This window comes from Mustela erminea, chromosome 6, assembly GCF_009829155.1.
Source record: "Mustela erminea isolate mMusErm1 chromosome 6, mMusErm1.Pri, whole genome shotgun sequence".
NCBI lineage: Eukaryota > Metazoa > Chordata > Mammalia > Carnivora > Mustelidae > Mustela > Mustela erminea.
Window position 1 is genome coordinate 103986734 of NC_045619.1, and position 22876 is coordinate 104009609.

The following is a 22876-nucleotide window of genomic DNA, read 5'->3' on the forward strand; positions in this document are numbered from 1 at the left end:
GCTCTAGTTCCTTCCATGTTGTCGCAAATGGCAAGATTTCATTTCTTTTGATGGCTGCATAGTATTCCATTGTGCATATATACCACATCTTCTTGATCCATTCATCTGTTGATGGACATCTAGGTTCTTTCCATAGTTTGGCTATTGTGGACATTGCTGCTATAAACATTCGGGTGCACGTGCCCCTTTGGATCACTACGTTTGTATCTTTAGGGTAAATACCCAGTAGTGCAATTGCTGGGTCATAGGGCAGTTCTATTTTCAACATTTTGAGGAACCTCCATGGTGTTTTCCAGAGTGGTTGCACCAGCTTGCATTCCCACCAACAGTGTAGGAGGGTTCCCCTTTCTCCGCATCCTCGTCAGCATCTGTCATTTCCTGACTTGTTGATTTTAGCCATTCTGACTGGTGTGAGGTGATATCTCATTGTGGTTTTGATTTGTATTTCCCTGATGCCGAGTGATATGGAGCACTTTTTCATGTGTCTGTTGGCCATCTGGATGTCTTCTTTGCAGAAATGTCTGTCCATGTCCTCTGCCCATTTCTTGATTGGATTATTTGTTCTTTGGGTGTTGAGTTTGCTAAGTTCTTTATAGATTTTGGACACTAGTCCTTTATCTGATATGTCGTTTGCAAATATCTTCTCCCATTCTGTCAGTTGTCTTTTGATTTTGTTAACTGTTTCCTTTGCTGTGCAAAAGCTTTTGATCTTGATGAAATCCCAATAGTTCATTTTTGCCCTTGCTTCCCTTGCCTTCGGCGATGTTCCTAGGAAGATGTTGCTGCGGCTGAGGTCGAAGAGGTTGCTGCCTGTGTTCTCAAGGATTTTGATGGATTCCTTTCTCACATTGAGGTCCTTCATCCATTTTGAATCTATTTTTGTGTGTGGTGTAAGGAAATGGTCCAATTTCATTTTTCTGCATGTGGCTGTCCAATTTTCCCAACACCATTTATTGAAGAGGCTGTCTTTTTTCCATTGGACATTCTTTCCTGCTTTGTCGAAGATTGGTTGACCATAGAGTTGAGGGTCTATTTCTGGGCTCTCTATTCTGTTCCATTGATCTATGTGTCTGTTTTTGTGCCAGTACCATGCTGTCTTGATGATGACAGCTTTGTAATAGAGCTGCAAGGTTGGTTCAACATCCGCAAATCAGTCAATGTGATACAACACATCAATAAAAGAAAGAACAAGAACCATATGATACTCTCAATAGATGCTGAAAAAGCATTTGACAAAGTACAGCATCCCTTCCTGATCAAAACTCTTCAAAGTGTAGGGATAGAGGGCACATACCTCAATATCATCAAAGCCATCTATGAAAAACCCACCGCAAATATCATTCTCAATGGAGAAAAACTGAAAGCTTTTCCACTAAGGTCAGGAACACGGCAGGGATGTCCATTATCACCACTGCTATTCAACATAGTACTAGAAGTCCTAGCCTCAGCAATCAGACAACAAAAGGAAATTAAAGGCATCCAAATCGGCAAAGAAGAAGTCAAATTATCACTCTTCGCAGATGATATGATACTATATGTGGAAAACCCAAAAGACTCCACTCCAAAACTGCTAGAACTTGTACAGGAATTCAGTAAAGTGTCAGGATATAAAATCAATGCATAGAAATCAGTTGCATTTCTCTACACCAACAACAAGACAGAAGAAAGAGAAATTAAGGAGTCAATCCCATTTACAATTGCACCCCAAACCATAAGATACCTAGGAATAAACCTAACCAAAGAGGCACAGAATCTATACTCAGAAAACTATAAAGTACTCATGAAAGAAATTGAGGAAGACACAAAGAAATGGAAAAATGTTCCATGCTCATGGATTGGAAGAATAAATATTGTGAAAATGTCTATGCTACCTAAAGCAATCTACACATTTAATGCAATTCCTATCAAAGTACCATCCATCCTTTTCAAAGAAAGGGAACAAATAATTCTAAAATTTATATGGAACCAGAAAAGACCACAAATAGCCAAAGGGATATTGAAAAAGAAAGCCAAAGTTGGTGGCATCACAATTGCGAATAATGTTTTTTAACAGCGCTCGGGGCCTTGAGAGTTACTTAACCTCTTGATTACTGGTAAGTGAAATGGTAACAAAGCTTACTCGTGCTAGCTTTACAATGATAGAGCTTCATAATGTTAACCTTTACACTGGTTTCCATTCATTTTTACTTAAATTCCCCTATTTTATAATGCATCTCCCCCCAATTATATATGCGAAGATGGGTTTAGAGAAGTGATGCATGGGATTTATAGGCACACATTTCAAAACACGTGTGATCACATTTGGCCCTCAGAATAAGTCCGAGGTGGACAGGGTATCCTCACTTAAGATAGGAAGAATCTGGCTTAGAGAGAAATGAACCAATTACTCTAGGTTCACAGCGGGTCCATGGAGACACAGGACTGGTTCAGGGATTCTCAAACCTACCCATATACTGGAACCATCTAGGACTTTTTGAATGCCAGGCCACACCCCAGAAAAATTAAATCTGAACCTCTGCAGGAGAGATCCAGACATCGTAATTTTTTCTCTTTTTTTCTTTTTTCTTTTCTTTTTTTTTTTTTTAGTCCCCAGCTCTTTCCAATCTCTTTCCAATGTACTGTCAGCTTTGAGAACTAGAAGCTTAAGACAGTGCTCCTCCAACTTGAACACTCGTACAAATCGCTTGGGGATTTAGTTAAAATGATTCTGATTTAGTAGACCAGGAGTAGAGGCCCAATTCAGCATCTCTAGCAAGCTTCCAAGGAAACAGACATTTTCTGAATGATGGTGGAAGGATAATTCAGAAGGTTCTAAAAGGAGGCCCAAATTATCATGGGAGTACACTGTCTACACATAGTAGATAGCTCATATAAGTCTTCTGCATGCCTGAATGAAAGAATCAGCCCAACAGATTCTCCTGGAAGTTTGAACTAGAAAAGGGAAAATAATTAGTTAGTTATATGTGAAAGCTAAAGAGAAAAAGCATCAAGAGAAGCTAAGTTCAGAGCAATAAGGAGCATATAGCCTGAAGCTATGAAGAGACAGAAACCACAAATAATTTAAGCTTGAGAACAGATTTACAGAGTAGGGAGTAAGAACAAGCAAGGTAATGGAAGAAATCATTAAACACACAGACAGAAGCAGACACAATTGTGTAATGCAGAGACTACCTGGTCCCTTGTCCCTCCAGCTGCCATAATAACATACTTTGTGGTTTCTGTTTTTATAATAAAGCCTCTTTCTGTTTAAGGGAGTCTGAGTACATTTCTAAAGCTTAACTAAAACCAGACTTCCACTTTGTCTCATTTAACACAGTAATCTGCAAGGTATGAATTATTAATTTAATCTATTTTTTAAGGTTTTATTTATTTGAGACAGGAAGAGACAGAGCATGAGCAGTGGGGAGAAGGAAAGGGAGAAGTAGGCTCCCCACTGAGCAGGGAGCCCAGACAGGGCTCCATCCCAAGACCCTGAGATCATGACCTGAGCCAAAGGCAAACACTTAATCAACTGAGCCACTCCGGCATCCCTATTTTTATTTTACAGTTGAAGAAAATAAGGCACAGAGAAGCTAAGTAATTTCCCATCTTTCAAGATCTCAAAACTGAGTTTGACCCCAGGTAAGTATGTTCCAGGTGGCATCAAAACTATAACTATGAAAGTGAGTGCTGGCTTTGTTTCATTATGTCCCTGGCTCCTATCAAAATGCTTAAAACACAGTAGGGACTCAATTAAAATTTGTTAAATGCATGAATGAGGAATATTTGTTATGATCAATTTCTCAAATGAACCAATATCTAAAAAAAATTATCTGATAAAATGGGAGAGTATTAATTTAGGAGAAATTTAGAAAATTATAAAGCACCAGTATTAACTTAAAAGAATTATGCAAGAAATATGTATAGAAAGAGTGTTTTCATTAACTTTAAGAATAAAAAAATAAAGTTGAGAAATGAGGATCTTTGAAAGAATGGACATAAGCTTGCATTATCCACTCAACAGCTCCGGGATTTCTCTTCAGCTTCTAAAATGAACAGGAAGGGGCGCCTGGGTAGCTCAGTGTGTTAAAGCCTCTGCCTTCGGCTCCCATGATCCCAGGGTCCTGGGATCGAGCCCCACATCGGGCTCTCTGCTCAGCAGGGAGCCTGCTTCCTTCTCTTTCTCTGCCTGCCTCTTGCCTACTTGTGATCTCTGTCAAATAAATAAATAAAATCTTAAAAATAAAATAAAACAAAATGAACAAGGAGTTGGTTTAAACTATGTTTAGATAGAAGCTAGAAATAACCACTGATAGACTTTTGTTGACAGCCTATCACATCACATATGCCCTTTTGTAAAAAATGAAAAAGGTGCTTTGTTGTAGTATAGCATGTGATGGAATTCTGAATTAGTTAGGATGGGCCAAATTATGAGGCACCTGGGTGGCTCAGTCATTAAGCATCTGCCTCCGGCTCAGGTCGTGATCTGAGATCCTGGGATCGAGCCCCACATCAGGCTCCCTGCTCAGTGGGAAACCTGCTTCTCCCTCTCCCACTCCCCCTGCTTGTGTGCCCTCTCTCACTATGTCTCTCTCTGTCAAATAAGTAAATAAAATCTTAAAAAACAAAAAAACGGACCAAGTTATGCTGAGGTAACAAATTAACCCTGAAGTTTTCTGTGCCTTACCGCATGAAAGTTTCTCTCTCGTGTAACTTGTCTGACATGGATCAGAAAGGGCCTTTGCTCCACATAGTTACTCAGGAATTAGGGTTGACAGACATATCAATTTAAACACATAGATTCATGAGTCCTGAGACAGGAGAGAAGAACAACTGAAGGTCTTGAACCAGTTCTTAGATGCTTCCACTGTGCATTGTCCAGAGCTACTGACATAGCCCTATTTAACTGCAAAAGTAGCGGGGAATGCACGCATGTTTAGTGAGTGGACAATGCCACCAACACTGGACGAGTTGGAGTATCCCAGGATTCTGCCCTGAGCTCTCTTCCTCACCTAACCATGCAGTCTCCTAGGTGATCCTACCCTGTGTATAGATACTAAATCTCTAGTCCGCAAGTTTCCAGTCTCCTTCTTCTTTGTCCAAGTACCTACCCAGCATCTTCACTTAGATCCCCAGTGGGCATCTCAGGCTAACTTTGTCCACAGGGAATCTTTCAATTTTTCACCTCCTAAGACTGCTCACTCCTCCTCAAGTCTTTCTCATCTCATGGCAATACCTTCTACCCAGTTGCCCATGCAGGCCTAGATTCTTAACCTTAACCTAACATTCTTCATCAAATTCATCACAAATTTCTGTAGGCTCAATAATGCTGTGAGTTTTAGTCTGGACTTTTAGTCATGTTTTCAAATAAAGACTTAATTATAGTCTTCACTGAAAATGAGCCAAGGGTGAAAATGCTTGATCTACTCAGGATGTGGGACCAGGGAGGAGAGCATGGGTTGGCATTGGTTTCCAGATACTTTCAACAATAGCATTAAGGGTGAAGTTAATTATATTGGTACCAAATACTGGCTTTCTGGTTAATAGGAGTTGGTGAAATTTCTATTTTTCTTGTTTATAATTTTTTTGACTAAAGGAGTTTTTTTCTTATTCTGAGAGTAAGACTGAAATAGTCATAGACTTCAATCTATAGGATTTCAAAGATCTTTAAGGATAGACATCTTTGAAATTGGTGAAGATTCATTTTGTCAACTCATCCATGGTCATTTTGGACATATGCTTCATGTGTGCTCAGGAAGAATGTGGGTTCACTCGTGATTGGTGCAGACCTCTATGTATGTCTGAATTGAGCTGACTTATGTTGTTCAAATCTTCATCAATCAACCAATAAATCTAAAAGCTTACAAAAAAGTTCTTGTGTGCTTTATCACTGAGTCTATGTGCTGAGTCCGTCGTTCTTCCTTATGACCTTACTACATCCTATCCTAAGCTCTATCATCTCTTGTCTGGATGACGGTAGGAGTCTGTGCTCTTGTACGCTACACAGCCTCTCCTACTCAGCGGCCAAAGGGATGTCTTTATGATCACATCATGCCAGCCCCTTGGTGGAAAATTCTATAATGGAGTCTCACTGCCACTAGAATAGAGTCCCAACTCCTTACCCAAATCCTACAAGACCTGGGTGACTTGGGCCCCCTCTAGGTCTCCAGTCCCATTTCTCTGTGCACTCTCCTTCTTCGCCAAGCCCTAGTTATAATGCTTATTTCTCTTCCTAGACCATGACATGCTCATTCCTATCTCAGGGTCTTTGCATTTTTGTTGTTGTTGTTGTTGTTCCTTCTGCTTCCAAGCTCTTCTCCGAGATGTTTGAGTGGTTATTTCCTTCTCAGCTTTCAGATCCTAACTCAAGTCACCTTGTCAAAAGGCCTTCCTGCAAGCAAAGCAGCCTGCCTGGAGACCATCTATCATCCTATTTTATCTGAAACTATACCACTTATTTACTGTTTTTACAGGTTTATCACCTTCTGTCTCTGCTAGAATGTAAATTCCTTGAGGCCAGGGACTTCCTTGTTCTCTTTCATGCCTTCAGTGCCTAGAATGGTGCCAGACACATTGTAGGAACCCGGTCAATATTTACCACTATTGGAAATCAAGTTCCTAAGGAATATCTAATGATATGGTAACATTCCCCTGATACGTGATTAAATGGGGGAAAAATGGTAGGATAGAAAACTATTCACTGTGAGGCTGATGTAAGAAAAAATACAGACATTTGGGGGAAAAACACAAGAAGAAATGTGCTATTTGTGTCAAAGATTTCTTTAGGCGATATTTATAATGTTAAAAATGTTTATGCTGTTTTTATTACTAAAGGACTTTTTCCATAAATATATGCAAGACGTCTTTCACAAAGAAAACTATTCAGGGGTGGGTGAGAATGTATGTACGTGTTCTCTCTATGTAGCCATTCACACACACGAAGGCAAGCCAACTTAGTATTATTACCATTTAATACAGTTGAATATTCAAAAAAGAAATCTGACTTCGTGAGCTTTTTTGTTTTCGGTTTTCTGCTTCCTTTTAGAGTTGGGCTCTGATGATGTCACTTTATGATTTTAAGAGCATCTGTAAGACCAAAATAGAGACAAGAAAAATTTTTTATAATTTTTAAAAATTTTTTATAAGCATAGAATGTATTATTAGCCCCAGGGGTACAGGTCTGTGAATCACCAGGTTTACACACTTCACAGCACTCACCATAGCACATACCCTCCCCAATGTCCATAACCCAGCCACCCTCCCCCCTCCCCCCTGCAACCCTCAGTTTGTTTTGTGAGATTAAGAGACCCTTATGGTTGAGACAAGAAAATTTTAAGACGAGAAATGGACAGACAAAACTGACAGCAGATACCAGTACAAACTGAGGGCCAACAAAGAATCGTGGCTTTGCAATTACCCAAGTTATTCCAACAACAGTACTTTGCTTTTTCCCTCTATCGCTTTTAAGTTGGAAATTATAGTGGCTTATGCAAATTTAATAAAAGAGAAAGTCTTGGACTTTCACTGGCAGGGATTTCCTTGCCCCACCCACTGTCATAATTGATTACATGCTGTACCCTGATGGAAAAACAGAATTTCTAGGCCAAGAGAAAATCACAAATACATGGTAAACCATCTGCTTTGTCCGCTGACTGAGAAATAATAATGTGACCGATGATCCGCGCGAGAAGGGGCTGCCGGTCCAACTGTGCCCAGTCCTCCATCAGCTTGCTGTCTGAAGGTGGCCCTCTTGCCAACATCGGACATCTGTCATCCATGGTTCTCCATTATTGCTCGTTCCAAGAAAAAAAAAATCATATCTGTCCATCAAAAAGCTTTTCTACTGATGGACAGTCGAAAGATGCCTTCTCAGCCTGACGCGCTTCTGGGGAACTCCCCTTTATGTGAATACATGTATCCACTAATCCCTTTTCATGCCTCGCTTTGAGCCTGTCACTTAGTGGGGAAGAGAACTCTCCCCAAGCCCAAGTTCATAGCTGTTTGGAAGAATGGCAGCAGCACAGAGAGGTTACTATGAAAGTTATAAATGCTTACAGTTTTACTGCCATGGTATCAAGAGTGCTCCCCTCCAACAGGATCCACAGAAAAAACAACATCTCCTTGCACCCTGGGCTTTTGGGAAATTAACATGTGCATACATAACGCCTTTAAAAAACAATTCTGCCACGTTTGCATGTATTCAGACTGGCTGATTCTTGTTCTTCCTATGTAATACACTTGACATAGACTACCTCACTTAATTCTCTTAATCCAGCGAGGAAAGACAGCGAGAGAGGGAACACAAGCACAGGGAGTGGGAGAGGGAGAAGCAGGCTCCCCACTGAGCAGGGAGTCCGACGCGGGGCTCCATCCCAGGACCTGAGGATCATGACCTGAGCCGAAGGCAGAGGCTCAACCAACTGAGCCACCCAGGTTCCCCGAGGTTTCCCATTTTTTAAAGAATGAGCAAACTCAGAGCTCTTGCTGTTCATCAGTGGAAGCCCTGGGATTCAAACGCAAATCTTTTTGCTTAAGTGAGACTTTCCGCTATGGCACCCTGACTGTCCCTGTCACGATGCGTGTGACACTTTGTATGAAACATACAAGGGCGTGGCACAGTCAGTAATACTCCACTCCAAGCACTGGGGGATAGCGAGTGGGAAGGCCCGGGCTTTTGCTTCTCCCACAGCCCTGACAGAATGCTAAGGAAAAAAGAAGACCTTTAGGACCCTAAAATCTTGGTCTCTTGGCCCTAGTATCTGGAAAGATTTAAAGTATGAAGCAGTAGGAAATGCCATATCAAAGCAAATCTTCCATAGTGCTTTCATTTTGATTTTGCAGAGACATATGGAAAATATAAGTAAATGATTGCTCTTGCTTTTTTTTCTTTTTCCGAAAAAAAAAAAATCTCGTAACCTCTACACCCAATGTGGGGCTCAAACTCATGATCCTCAGATCAAGAGTCACATGCTCTTCCAACTGAACCAGCCAGGCACTCCTAAATGATTGTTTTTATTTTTTGTTGTTGTTGTTGTTTTAAGATTTTATTTATTTGCCAGAGAGAAAGGAGCACAAGCAGGGGGAGCGGCAGGCAGAGGGAGAAGCAGGCTCCCCACTGAACAGGGAGCCTGATGCAGGACTCAATGTTCCCAGGACCCTGGGATCATGACCTGAGCTGAAGGCAGATGCTTAACCAACTGAGCCACCCAGACGTCCCTGAATGATTGCTTTTAGAATATCTAAGGCATCAAGAATTTCCAAGAACTGCAGACCCTGAAGTCTCGGACCACCTCAATGCCTCAACTGCTGGGCGACCCTAACCTCAGAATGACAGAACCCTTGCAGGGCCTCGGGACATAAATTTGGGGACTCGGGAAGGGGAAGGAGGAGCTCCCCTGGAGGCGGAGAGACCCCAGAGAAGGAGCAGTTGTGTAGCACCCTGGGCAGCCTTTTGTCTTTCGGTCCCCAGCCCCCAGCCTGGTGTGGGAACAGCAGAATATTTATTTTCCACTCCAGAGTAGTGAAAACGTCACCGAGACAGGCCCAGTAGCAATATTCGCAATTTTCTTGAAATACTTCAGAACATGTGGCTTCTGTGGGTGATTCACGTAAGCCGTAACCCAGAGGCTACCAGCATTCCTTGTTGGCTCCAGCTGCTATAACAGAACACCACCGCTGGGGGCGCGGGGGGCTTCACCAGCTGACGTTTGTTTGGCGCAAGTCTGGAGGCTGCAAGTCCGGGATTGGGTGCCAGCAGGATCAGGTGCTGGTGAGAGCCCTCTGCTGGGTGACCGACCACCGCTTCTCTTTGTATCCTCACGAGGCGGAGAGAGAGCTAGCTAGCCCTCGGGCTTCATTTTATAAAGCCCCTAATCCCTTTCACGACCCGGTCACCTCCCAAAGTCCATCAAGTTTCATTAATAATTTTCAACATATGAATGGGGTGGGGGTGGCACGCAAACATCCCAGTCAAGGATGTGCAATCCAAGGGTGGTCCAGAGGTACCCTAATCAGGAGAACCACAATCCATAGAACTTCAGTTACCTGTATCCCGATTGCTTATGGGTACTTTAATGAACATCCTGAATTTCAGAAATGAGGATGTACTGGTGAAAATAACAGCCTGTGAACTATAACAATGCGAGTTAGTTTGGGGCCTCATTGAAATAGATATCGGTATATTGGCCTGCTGAAGCCATCTCAGAGACACTCCTCGCCTCTGAATAAACAGGCAGGCTGGCCTGCTCCTCATATTTTAAACAGCCCTGTGTCCAGCCACAGGATGAGGAGGCCTTCTGATTGCTTGTTACTGACTCTAAAAGTAAGAGACTCCTCCTACCTTTGGAATATTTACCTGGAGGAATGAAAGCTTCATGCAAGCTGGTGGTAGAGACAGAGCTCTGAGCTCTTCCAGCACTACAGGGACAGGTGTGAAGCACTTAGGGCTTGCCGTGTCTGCTAAATGTCTGTATGGACGAGAGGCAAAACTTAGTCCAAGCTTTGCTCTCCCTATAAGTTGATAGCAAGGTTGCGAGGGAGTGGCCAAGGCTCACACACTTAAATTTTTTAATGGCTACAGATATCAACCAAGAGGCTCTAAGAATTCATTTAGGTCAGTATGCAAAGTCATTGATCCCAAAAGGGTGTTTGCAGGCTTGAACTGGAGACCCAAGGATCCCATTTCCACCCTGCCCCTCCATCCTGCCCTGAGTGCTGGGGCAAGGCAAACCCAACTGAGAATATAAACCTGGGAAGAGGGGAACACACTAAGAATGGCCTGAGAGGCAGATTCTTCCAATCAGAACTAGTTTCAGGGGAAAATAATTACGTTCCTGCATGTGTGTGTGTGCCGGGCAGACATAGTGGCTCCACGTTTAGAAACCACATGTACCAAGAGGAACCTACCTGAACCGAACCACTGCTCCTCACTCAAGAGGCACGGCAAAAATGCTGGGAAAGAAAATGCCCCTTCCAGAGTCCAGAGCCACCCAAAACTTCTCCTTGGACTTCAAGGCCTCTTTCTTTCTCCTTGGACCTTGTCATCATTGAAGGGGACGTTCCAGCTGGTGATTTCCACCAGTCGTGTCATCCCACCGACCCCATCCCGGCTGAAAGTTTCACTCTCTCAACTCAGTCCTCATTAAGCAAAAGACAAACACATCCAGCTGCCCAGTGTGTTCATAACATTGAGTTGCCACACCTGGTTCCAGTCCTACTCTGCTAACTTCCCATGAGCTGTACCACACTCTAGTCACTTAGGTATGAGACAAGTACCGGATGCACAGCGGGGTATGTAGATTACATAGGATACTTGGGAAGAGCTTTTCTGAAACCGCAAAATGCCCTCAGCTGCTAATGATCTAAAACGTCTCCCTTCTCTCAATGCCGAAGTTGGCTGGGCTGAGTAGCTAAACAATGGGTACCGGTTGGTGACATTAATTTTTAAAAAGACTGTATGAGGCCCCTGTCTCACGGGCCACTTTCGCCTGAGGTTCCTAAGCTCTGGCTGTGTGCCAGGCACGCGGAAGTGCTCAAATGAATGAACCCGGGAGGTACCACTATTATTTCATCCCATTTCACAGATAAAGAAACCAGCTCGCTGAAGGGAGGGAGTGACATGCCCAAGGCCACAGAGCTAGTGGGTGGACCATCAGGGATTCCGGCCTGTGAGAACACTGTGCTCCCGGCCACTGCACTCAGGAGCTGGCGTCCTGTGACTTCTCTGTTTCTGCCACTGAGTCACTGAGATCAAGCAGGCAGGGACGTTGTTGTTCCTAGAAAAGCAGGTGCTTAAGAAACATTTGTTGAGGGGCACCTGGGTGGCTCAGTGGGTTAAGCCACTGCCTTCGGTTCAGGTCATGATCTCGGGGTCCTGGGATTGAGTCCCGCATCGGGCTCTCTGCTCAGCAGGGAGCCTGCTTCCTCCTCTCTCTCTGCCTACCTCTCTGCCTACTTGTGATCTCTCTGTCAAGTAAATAAATAAAATCTTTAAAAAAAAAAAAAAGAGAGAGAGAGAGAGAGAGAAAGGGGATTATGAAGCCTCACGAGGAACAGAGGTCTTTATTTGGGGTGGAAAAGTGGAGAGAGAATCCCAAGCGTGTTCTCTCCCCCTAAGGCATACAGAGGTCCTACTTCAGAGCAGACAGGTAAGGCAGACACATTCTTGCCGCAGAGCTGCCAACACAGTAAGTGACACGCAGGTGGCATCAAGGAGTGACTCGGGTTCAGTGTGTGCTGAGGGGGCAGAGAAGGGTCAGACCATCCTCAGCTGCCACCCTGACTGCCCCTCTGGTGGGTCGTGGATTTACCAAGAGTAGTTCAAATCCCAACTCTTAAGTGAAAGCTCTCCTCTGACATTGACAATAAGACCAAAGCAGTTTAAATCCTGGTGGGAGGCCAACTAAATATTAAATATGTCTGCAGGCTGCCAATCACTGAGAAGAATCAGAAGTCATGAATGCACCAGCCACTCCCAGACGGAGTCCGAATGTAGTACTAGCCCAGAGAGAAGCAGGTGAGGGAACAGCTGGTCCCTCTCGTGGCCAGAGAGGGGTGCGGTCTGGGCAGTCTTTCTACAACTCAGGGCAAAAGGGTCTTTTTTGAAAGCTGTTCCCGTCTGTGGTGTTGGCGCCACCTAGTGGGCTTTCCAGGAAGCACCACACGTTTAGACTGTTCAATAGACTTCTGCTAAGGCCAGAGGGTGGTCAGGGCTGGGGGTGACAAGTAAAAGCCAGAGCCAAAGCAAATCACCACAAATGAAACCCAAGCCACGTTTTGGATAAAGGAGAAACTCAAGGCTCCAACGGGATACCGAGGTGGCATCAGAGGGGACAGCAGAGCTCTGTCTTGCTATCTTCCCAGGCCACCCACTGCTGCTTGACCAAGATTGTGGTCAGGGCTGAGGGACTCTGACCCTCTTTCGTGCAGGGAAGGCCCCCAGCGCCCAGAGCGTGAAAGCCACCAGTCATCATCTCGAAAGTGCCAGCCTTGGTTCTTTGAGTCTAGGAGAAATTAGGTGGGTGGGCATCCCAAATTAGTGTTTGTGGTTGAATTCATCCTGTTTTGTGAGGATAATGTCTGTGTTTACAACATTGCAGTTTCATTATATCATGTTTGTTCTTCAAGCTATCTGAATATTTTCCCTTCGTTTTTAATTTGCATTACCCCCTCCCTTCCCATTGCTTTATTTATGGAAAGGGTCAAACTGTTTCTCTGGTAGTTTCCAAACTGTGCTGCATTTTACCAAGTGTTTTCCTAAGATGAATTTGCTTGAGGAACCCTGTGCTCTGTCTCCTCAGAACGTGTCCCTTCCCACCCTGGGGTATCAATTTACTCCACAGGCATTGGCATTCGCTGTTAGAGCTACATGCATTCTTGTAGGCTATGTGTTCTGTTTCCACACTGAAAGCTCCTTAACCACGGGGCGCAGGTGTTGCCTTCTCAGCTTTTCCTTGAAGGCTCAGCATAGACCCTGCACACACGGGTGTTGGCTGTCGATACCCAGCTTTTCCTGATAGGCTGAACCTTCCTGGCCACAGACACCAGCCCTTCTGCTGTCATTACTAGGAGAGCAGGGGAGAAAAAAATTGGGTGCAATATTCAGTTTTGAATACTCGTTTCATGGCAGTATGTTGAGAATATTGTAAAGCCAATTGGAACATTTTATTTTGGTGTTACCTCTGTGTACTGCATAACAGTTCCAGATCTTGGGAAAGCCTTAAGAGGTATGAGAGTAGTCACTAGAGCACAGAAGACCTGAGATCTCTAGTTCTTCCCTCCACCACTAACTTCCACTTTCAGAAAAGGCACTTTTGTCTCAGGTTTGAGATTTTCCAAGTGTAGGAAGAGATGGCTCTGACTGAGCATGTGAAGGGGCCCTGAAATTTATCACTAGCAGCTGTGTGGAATGAAGCACCTGTGTTGTCTCCTCCCTTCCCACCCTTAACCATTCGCAGTTCTGAATGGAATTAGCCCATGATGTTTCTGGATGGCATTTGGAGGAAGGAATGGTGTTGTGGTGTTAATTAACACATAGGCACCGATACTGCTGTATGCAGGACAAACAGTTGGGAGAATGGGGCGGGGGGAGGGACCCAGCTGTACAACAGGTTGTGCAGAAGAAAATTCCAAGGATGGTTAAGAGTGTCAACCTGGGCCCTTGAGGGGGCCTCGCAAGAGGCCTCGCAGACTTTACTAGGCAGAAACCCAAGGGAAAAAAGCTATCTCTGCTTGTCTTTAAACATGGTGACTGTCAGTGGGGGATGGAGACAGGGAAATTTCTAGGCTCCTTGGAAGATTAGAAATTCTGTTAAGTGGAGTTCAGAATAACAGGCGACGTCTTAATTCGGATTTTCCCAGTGACCAGTATTAATCTTACCGTTGCAACTTGGGTCAGAATTAAACTGGGACACAGCCTCCAGTGGCTTTGAGAGAGGCAGGGATCTATAGAGGGCATGAGCTAGTGTTTATAGCAACATCAAAATGGCTATGAAGTCATTCCCTTTGCATTACCCATCGCTTTTGTGAAAGAGGCTGGTCTGAGGAGCTGAGGTCCAGGGGCAGCTAGGACCAGGGCCTGGCAATTTATTTGTTTTTTATGTGTATTTATAAACATATCAATATGTATATGTATAAATACGTATATTTATATGTGCACTCTTCCACCCCCAACCCCCTCCTAGGCTCTGCCTCACCACCCCTCCCCCAAAGGTAGTTATGACCCGATCCTCACAGGAGAGTTATAGACCAGGTTGGAATCAGGTGAAAGCCTCGAGGTGCTGAAGAATGAGTCAAGACACCTTCAGAGGTGGAGTTCTCCAGAGACCCCCTCAGAGTCTGGAGATGGCGCCCAAGACCTCTGGCACCTCCCAAGGGAGGAGATACTCACTCACAGCAAGAGTGAAGAGCCGGCAATCACCAGGAACCAAGCCCAGTCGCGACAGCAGGGATTTGCCCACCTTAGGAAGGTGGGCTGACGCTTCTAGTTTATGAGATGGCTCCCCGGGGGGGACCCAAAAGGGAGGAAAAAAGTCATTAACTACGTGTATCGTAGTCACATGGATACACACACGTGGGGTACCTTTCAGGTTAGGATTTGTGTTTTATGCCACTACCACTTGTTGCCAGTAGAGTTCTGACAGGAGAAAGACGTGTTCTAGTCTGAGGGCTGCCGGTCTATAAAGAAGTCAAAGTGGCCAGAGGATTTTTAGGTCAAGGTGAGTTTATTGTCCAAATAGCATAACCTAATTGCATCCAAAACCATTTGCAAATCCATCTTTAAGCTGGTCAGAATAACAGGCCATTATTTTTTTTTAATCGCTTAACACTGAACAGGCAGGACCTCTTCAAAGGCAGCTGACTATACCATGTCACCATCATAACCAATAAAACATTTTTTTCAATACTTCCTAAAAACCTTTTGCTTATACTGATCATGCTACTTTAGCACTTGCTAGCATCCCGACCAAATAAACACCCACACCTCTTATAGAGTACATTGTGAGAGAATAACATTGACTCGATATGGCATCACACTCATTTTAAAGCAAAAAAAAAAAAAAAAAAAAAAAAATTATAATAATAATAAAAGAAGTCCAAGACGAGAAACTGTAACTGAGAGAGAAAGAGATCTGAGGTACACGGTACAAGGGTAATGAACATAATGGAAAAAATCCAATGGCCCAGTGATTTGCTGGGGACTTAAGAGTTGGCCAACAGTAAGAAACAAAAACCAATTAAAACAAAACAAAACAAAACAAACAATTTTTTTTTTTTTTAAAGGACAGGCACCTGTCAAAATACATTGGATACTGTAATGGCTACAGTCAGTAAGGCACTTTTTCCCCCAAAGTAGGCTGCAGGCAAAGGAAGAAATGTTGCAGCGATAGCGTGCATGTGTACATTTGCTGATGGCTTCTTGAAACCTGAGCCAAGAATCGGGTCTGATAGTCCAGCTAAGTCTAAAAGCAGAGACAAACAAATGTAGGAGAATAGCTCTGGCCAAAAGGACTGTTCTGGGTTTTTTAGAATCCAGAGTCATGAAAAGCCACGTGGTACGAGAAAGTCATAAACGTCCTCCTGCATCTTCCTGCCCTATTTTGTACAAACGGACGACAGCATGAGTGGCTCTTCGAAACTGCTCCGAGCCCCCACTGATAGAAGCCTGCACTCATTCTATGTAGCTACAATTTGTCGGCTTAAGGGGACTTTACTGTCTCAGCACTAATTTCCCTTTTAAAGCTATTCTCAGGGTTGGACTGTCTCAAAGATAAACAAAGAGGAATCCTTTTGGCTTAGAAGCCAACTGGCTTACTCAGACTTCCTCCCCGTTCCTACCTCCCATTCCCACACTACCAATATTATCTTCTTGAACTAGAAAATCATTATTTACATGATATAAGGTGCAAGTCTCTTTCTTCTCCCAGCCCTGCCCCCTGTGGCCCATGGAGAGAAACTTCCCCCCGCTCTGCCATCTCGTGAGCAAGTCATTCAATCCCGCCTCACGCTCTTCACCTCTGTCCTCGAGGTCCCCCCGGGGCAGTGTGGAAAGGCCAGAACACGGGAAAGCCACACCTCCCTCTGAAGAGAAGCCCATCCTGCTGGCCGAGGGCTGCTTCCAGCCTCAGGCTGCCTGGAAAAAGCAGCAGACCAAGAGTCTCCTGTACAGAGAGCATAGACCAAAGGGGTCTGGCTGTTGAGACATGGTAAGCTCTTCAGTGGGGTCCTGGGGCAGTTCCAGAATAAAGCCTCCTCTGAGACAAGCCCCTTCCTCTGAGGTGCCCTCCTCTCAACATGGGGAGACATTCTAAGGAGGGACCTGTCCCCTGCTCCCACCTGCAGGCTTCTTGGCCGGTAAGAACCTGCATAAAATTGAATAATGCTTAGCATACATTTTTGGCATACTAGGACTTTCCCCCTGGGATTTGGCCAAAACAGGGGAAGGAATAAAATTTGGCAGGCTTAGGGGAACAATTTAGCTCCCACTGATGGAGAAAAACAGTTAACAACAATGACCCAAAAAACCAAAAACCAAAAACAGAGAGGAGGAAGAACAGAGAAAGACAACAAAGTAAGAAAGACCAGAATATATCTGGAACCCCATTTGTGGAGGTGAGAAAGAGAAAAAAAATCCGTGGGAGAGAGCTGAACTCCCTCTCACACAAAAATTCCTAGATCTAAGGAGGGGGCATCAGCTAACTAAGAAATCCAAGCTTCCTTCTTTTGTTTACAGAGGGAGTAGGTAGAAAAGCCAAACAACCTAGCACCTTCCCCACCAGTAACACCACACCTCCCATCACACCAGGCCCCAAGGACAAGAGGGAGAAAAAGATCAGAAGGCCCCAGTGGCACCCAGAGCTCCAGGAAAACTGGGAAGTTACAGACTGCAGGGAGAGCCTCTAAGCCTCTTCCCTTCCTTATTCATCAGGTTCTGTTTGAGCTTGGTTAAGAGATATCACTGTTGAGTGACTTTGTACCTTGCTTTCTTTAGGCTCCAAGACTCCCAAGGACTAAGGGACCACACCTCCTTCCATTCCGTGTTACTCCTCAAGGGTCTGAAAGAGCGTCCTAGGCAAAGTGAGCTCTTGACAAAACACTGGCTGCTCAGCTTTCCTCTCCAGAACTTCAGAATTCACCACCCACTGTCCTACCCGAAACTCCCTAGAATTTTAGGGTTGTGCTAACTCAGCAAATCCTGAACCCTTCCAAACATACTTCGAGAGAGACTGACTCACCCAGAATGGCATCTCTGTAGAGACGCAGCCTCTCCACCTCCCTCCAGCTCCCACTCCCATACTCATCTGACCTATTTTCCCCATCACGCCAGTTCAATACAATTCCGAACCTGAAGACCACTGAGTGCCACTTGGCAGAAGGGCTGGCCGGCTGCGGTCTGAGACAGGTGGGAGGAGGCACCCTTGCGATCCCGCGCACGGCAGATTCATATGCCCACAGATTCAGACCTAGAAAAGCCTCTGAGATGATCCTAAACTGGGGATGGCCATGTTGGGGAAGGGGAAAGAGAGATAAGCGGAAGAAAGCTCTGCTTTAAGAAAGGGCCACAAGATGAGGATCTGCAAATAGCCTGCTGGAGTTCTTCTCTGTCTGTCTCCTGATACCTCGTACCTAGTGCAAATTATGACTTCCTAGTTCACTGCACAAATGTTTGTGCTGAACGTCTGGCCGGGGGGGAGGGGGGGGAATCCCTTGGTTCAATTGTATTTTTTCCATCATGATGAGGATACCGGAGTCAAAATGGAAGCCTAATGACCTTCATGACTGAAAAGGTCCCCAGGTGTCAGACCCAAGGGCCAAATCCATCCCACCCTCCCCCTGAGAGGGGCTTGTGGCCTCCTCACTGACCTCTCCTTTCCCCACACTAACGGCTCCCAAGCAGAAACTATGCAGTTGTGAGGTATTATGAAAACAAAAATGTGAATCATTTTCTTTTGTAGCTATTGAGTTTGTCCAGTAAACCTGAGGTAAAGAATGCTCCGTCTTTGAAGAATGTGATAAGAGAGAGAGAGAAAAAAAACCCCAAAACAAAAACAAAAGGAAAAAACAAAAAACAAAACAAAACGGGGAAAAAACAAAACAAAAAACAAAAAAAAAAAACCATCATACGCTACCAGAAGAAAAAACTATGGAAGGGCTTTTCCAGTACGAAGAACTCCTATCTCAACCATCTACTTCAGGACTTGGAATTTAAGCAGTAAAATAATATATTATAAAAATGTTTATAAAATAGCAGCACACTCTGTGAAACATTACAGCTAGGTACTGTTAATGTGAATAAGGATGAATGATCTTAGCTTCTTAGCAGCGCAAAAAAAAAAAAAAAATCATAAAAAACTGAACACAATAAAATGAAAAATAAGAGACCCTTAGATTTTTCTCCATCTTCAACCCTCATACTACGAAACAAGGCAGAATCTGTGTATAAAATAATTCTTCAAAGCAGCCCTGTTCTGATTTTTCTTTCTAACTTAAAAAGGCAAATATTTTAATAGCTTCATTACCTGTCAATTATAATTGTGCAAAAAAAAAAAAAAAAAGTTGTTGCTCCAACCTCTTTGCTAACTGAATGCCTCTAAGAAGTGGAGAGGAAAAAAAAAAATTCAAGTACGCTGAATACAACTTTGCAATGAAATTAACGAAAAACGGAAAAGGGAACAAAATGCCACACTCTGATATTCAGCTGTCTGTCTGCACCAGCGGTAACTTTTCTTTCCATGTCCAAGGGAGAAGTATGTAGGTGGGAATTAAGATCCTTCTTTGCCATCGAAATGGTAACAGATCTTTGTCTGTAGGCTTTTTGGAGGAATGTTGTGATGGGAATGTCGGTGGAAAGGGGTGTCTCTTGAGTCCCGGTAGGATACCAGAACTGTGTACCAAAGAATGTCAGATACCAGAAGTGAATAGTCACCCAACTTGGGCAGGAGGGGAGGAGCACAGGAGAAGAAGGGAGGAGTCTATTCAGCGTGACTTGCATAAACCATCCCATCTATCGCTCGGGAACAATGTTTCAAAGTGCTTTTCGAATGGAATGGTTTATAACAATGCTCAACTGCGGACCAGACATGCCAATCAGCACCAAAAAAATCAGTTTTTTAATAAAGGATGCCAAGGTCACATTGCCCTCTTGAATACATTAAGAGAAAAGATTCCATTCCAGATCCCACCCTTGGTCTCCATCTGCCTCCAACTCATAGGAGTTTTGGTTCTGGCCCAAAGCTAGATTGCCCCTTTTGATAAAAATATGGTGGTGTCTGCAATGAACCATGTTTGGAAGAAGAAGCAAGATGTCAAAAACACATGAAACCCAGCATCCAATCACCTGTGTCCAACCGGCAAAATAAAACATCTCTTTTAGGTAGCAGCTACTGTAGACAGCAAGAGTTCGTAACTAGAGTCAACTATGCTCCAGACTTAATAACAAATAGGTGGTCGAGAGCAAAGGGGCTTCTACATCCAAAATGGTTCAATCAGGTTGAGAGATTGTTTTGTACTCCCTCCCCATTGTGTCCCTTATTTCTAATTCTTTCTTGAGTTCATTGCTTTGCAATCTAATCATGCCATAAATGGCATACGCAAGTTCCTTGAAATTATCCTACAAGGGGTGTGTACATGCTAGTTCATAACATGAAAAAAAAAAAAAGCCTCGTCTAATTTGTTCCCATATTTGCAGGCATACATTTTCTCTAGCTACTCTGCAGGTTTTCCTGTAAGCATTTTACTATTACCTTTAACATAATCAAACAATAACTGTTCGCATATACAAAGGGATTCCCTTCTGTTGTACTTCAAATAGGCACCAAATGCTTTTAGTTATTCCGTTTTTATAGGACCTTTTTCTCTCACTTCTAAAAAGATCTTTCAATACGATCTAGGTGGGGGCAGAATTTTTTTGTTTGTTTTTGTTTTTAAAGTTTTATCCTAAAACATAAAGAACAAAACACAACCAGAGAGGAGAGAGCAGATTTGAACGATTCTCTCCCATTCAACCCGACCGCGTCCTCACAGGTCAATATCCCGCACGTCCGTAGGGGTGCTGGCCTGGTCCAGCTCATCCTCCGACTTGGACCCGTCCCCCTGGTCCTGACGGAACTGCTGCAGGCTGTTGAGCAGCACCACCTCAATCTGCTCCTGGCAGGCTTTGAGGCAGTCCTAGAAGGAGAAGAGGTCAGATCAGAGCTGTGAGCAAGACCAACGGTGGGCAGTGCACTTATGAAGAAAATACACACAGCGGAAGCCTTGTGCACTATGTGCCAGTTTCCCGATAGAAAGATGTGTCCCGGCAGAGCCGTGGGACCACACTGCTCTGAGTGGGGTGCACCGCCGGCAACATCGGCACGCCCTTATCCCGGCCCATTCCAGATCCATCGAAACAGAATCGGGATTTTGGCAGAAGCCCAGTTGAGACCAAAGCACGTGAAAGTCTGGCCAAGATTCTGAGCCTTTTACAGACACCATGTACCCCCCGCCCCCCTGTCATCACAGCGCCAACTGGGCGCTTTCTGCTTTGGACCCTGGGAGGTGACGAAGACAAGGCGAAGGCCAGCGCCACAGACAGAGCGGCAGAGCTAGGCTGGTGGCGCACCTGAGGATGGGTAAGAAGGGAATGGACTGAACTGTACTCACAGAAAACGCCTAAGCTCTTAAACAGAATGCCTCCTTTTCCCTGTGCTTCCTTACCGCCCTCAATTCTTACAGCACTGCAACACGGAATGTGGACAGAACTCTGGAATTGGAGCTGTCCAATTGGGGAAGAAGTAAGAATTTGCAGCATTGTTTGATATTAGTCTATATTTGGTAGGGAAAATTCAGAATAAATTTGTCCCGGGCAGAAGCTTCTGTTAGTGGGGTGCCATGGAATGTGCCACACTCGGGTGTCACTGGGGGAGGGGGAGAGGCTGGCACTTAGCAGCTCGAGGTAGAGAAAAATCACTCTTAGCAGATACGTGCCCCCCTCCCCAGGCTCCCTTTCTGCACTCATGGGGCATCTACAGGGAAAATAAGTTAAATCGACTCTGTTGGGGTCTTCCCACAGCTTATTCTAGGCTTCCCCTTTGTTTGTTTCACTGTGCAATTCTCACTGTAGCCTGGAGTCTATGGTTTGACAAGCACAAAAGCATTACCACTATTTTCCGAAGATCTAAAGTAAAGGAACACAGTTTTCATGCCTCCAAATATTCCATTCCTATCTCGTCCATGCCACATTTCAAACTACAGCTTTCTACAAAATTTAAGGTTAGGAACAACAGGGCGCCTGGGTGGCTCAGTGGGTTAAACCCTCTGCCTTCAGCTCAGGTCATGATCCCAGGGTCCTGGGATTGGGCCGCATAGGGCTCTCTGCTCAGCGGGGAGCCTGCTTTCCCCCCACCCCAACCCACCGCCTGCCTCTCTGCCTACTTGTGATCTCTGTCAAATAAATAAATAAAATCTTTAAAAAAAAAAATTAGGAACAACAGCTGCCCGATTGTGAAGGGCGGAGACAGGGTATCACCCAGAATGCGAGACAAATGAAGAAAGGGAGAGTCGTATTTGCGACCCACCCTACACACAGCAGCGGGGGCATTTCACTTCTCGGATCTGTTCCCCAACTTGTAGAATACGGACGAAACACACTCACCGGGTCGAGGTGACCTCTTGAGCTATAGATAAGGTGCTAAATTCAATAAATGAATCCCATTTCTTGTGATAACAAACAACAAACCCCTCCTGGAGCCTGAAAGAATTATTTCAATTTCTTAAAAATGAGGTATGGATAAGATTGCTGAAGGAGGCACGGTGGGTCTGGCACTGGGGGTGGCGCGTGGAACGAGAGAAACAGAGCCCAGCCACAGAGATCTCTGGGCCACTCCAAACCAGTGAGCAGTCAGGGGCTGGCCACATCTCTCGTACTTCTGTGGCGTGTCCTGGTCTCATCCTCTACCCTGTCCGACCCCCTAAGTACTGACTGGAAACCTTGCCTGTGGGCCTCCTCCAAAGTCTACACACCCAGGGGGGTGCTGGGCTCCCAGGTCACTCCCCACTCGCCCCACGAGCTCGCTGTGAAGGCAAAAGGCATCACGTCTACTTCAGTAGAGGAAAGTGGAAAATCCGAAAGCCTTACGATCTAAAGAAAATGGATCTTAAATAAAGATAAAGCTGGTGTGGGCCAACAAGGCAAACAACAGCTGGAGGCAAAGGACTCTCCACTTCCCCTGGGAAAGTCCTGCATCACAGGTGGACGATAGGGCCCACAGACGGTTTTCCTTCCAAACCCGGAATAGGTGGCTTGCTCTCCATTTGATCACCGTCTGAAGAAGCCAACGTGTTCTGAGAGGCCATGCTAGGGGGTCTAACACTGTCCTCAAACGCCCCGTCTCAGGTCTCAGGTGCTCGCCGCCCTCCCTCA

General features: G+C 44.7%; 1 protein-coding gene and 1 long non-coding RNA gene across 3 annotated transcripts in view; one reads left to right on the plus strand and one right to left on the minus strand.

The window, feature by feature from the left end:
• Window positions 1–1964: 1964 nt before the first annotated feature.
• LOC116594128 lies at window positions 1965–15123 on the plus strand. Its single transcript, XR_004287061.1, has 4 exons — window positions 1965–2093; window positions 3548–3621; window positions 12403–12493; window positions 14661–15123. It is a non-coding gene; the product is annotated as an uncharacterized LOC116594128 (long non-coding RNA).
• CCND2 (cyclin D2) overlaps window positions 6933–22876 on the minus strand; it is a 38076-nt gene continuing 22132 nt past the window's right edge. Inside the window, exon 5 of one of the 2 annotated variants that reach the window (XM_032349076.1) lies at window positions 6933–7065. In XM_032349076.1, coding sequence (XP_032204967.1) covers window positions 7048–7065 — 18 coding nt within the window. In that variant the 3' untranslated portion in view covers window positions 6933–7047. Of the gene's footprint in view, window positions 7066–15181; window positions 20644–22876 lie in introns of those variants that run through there. The other variant, XM_032349075.1, reaches the window with a different exon arrangement.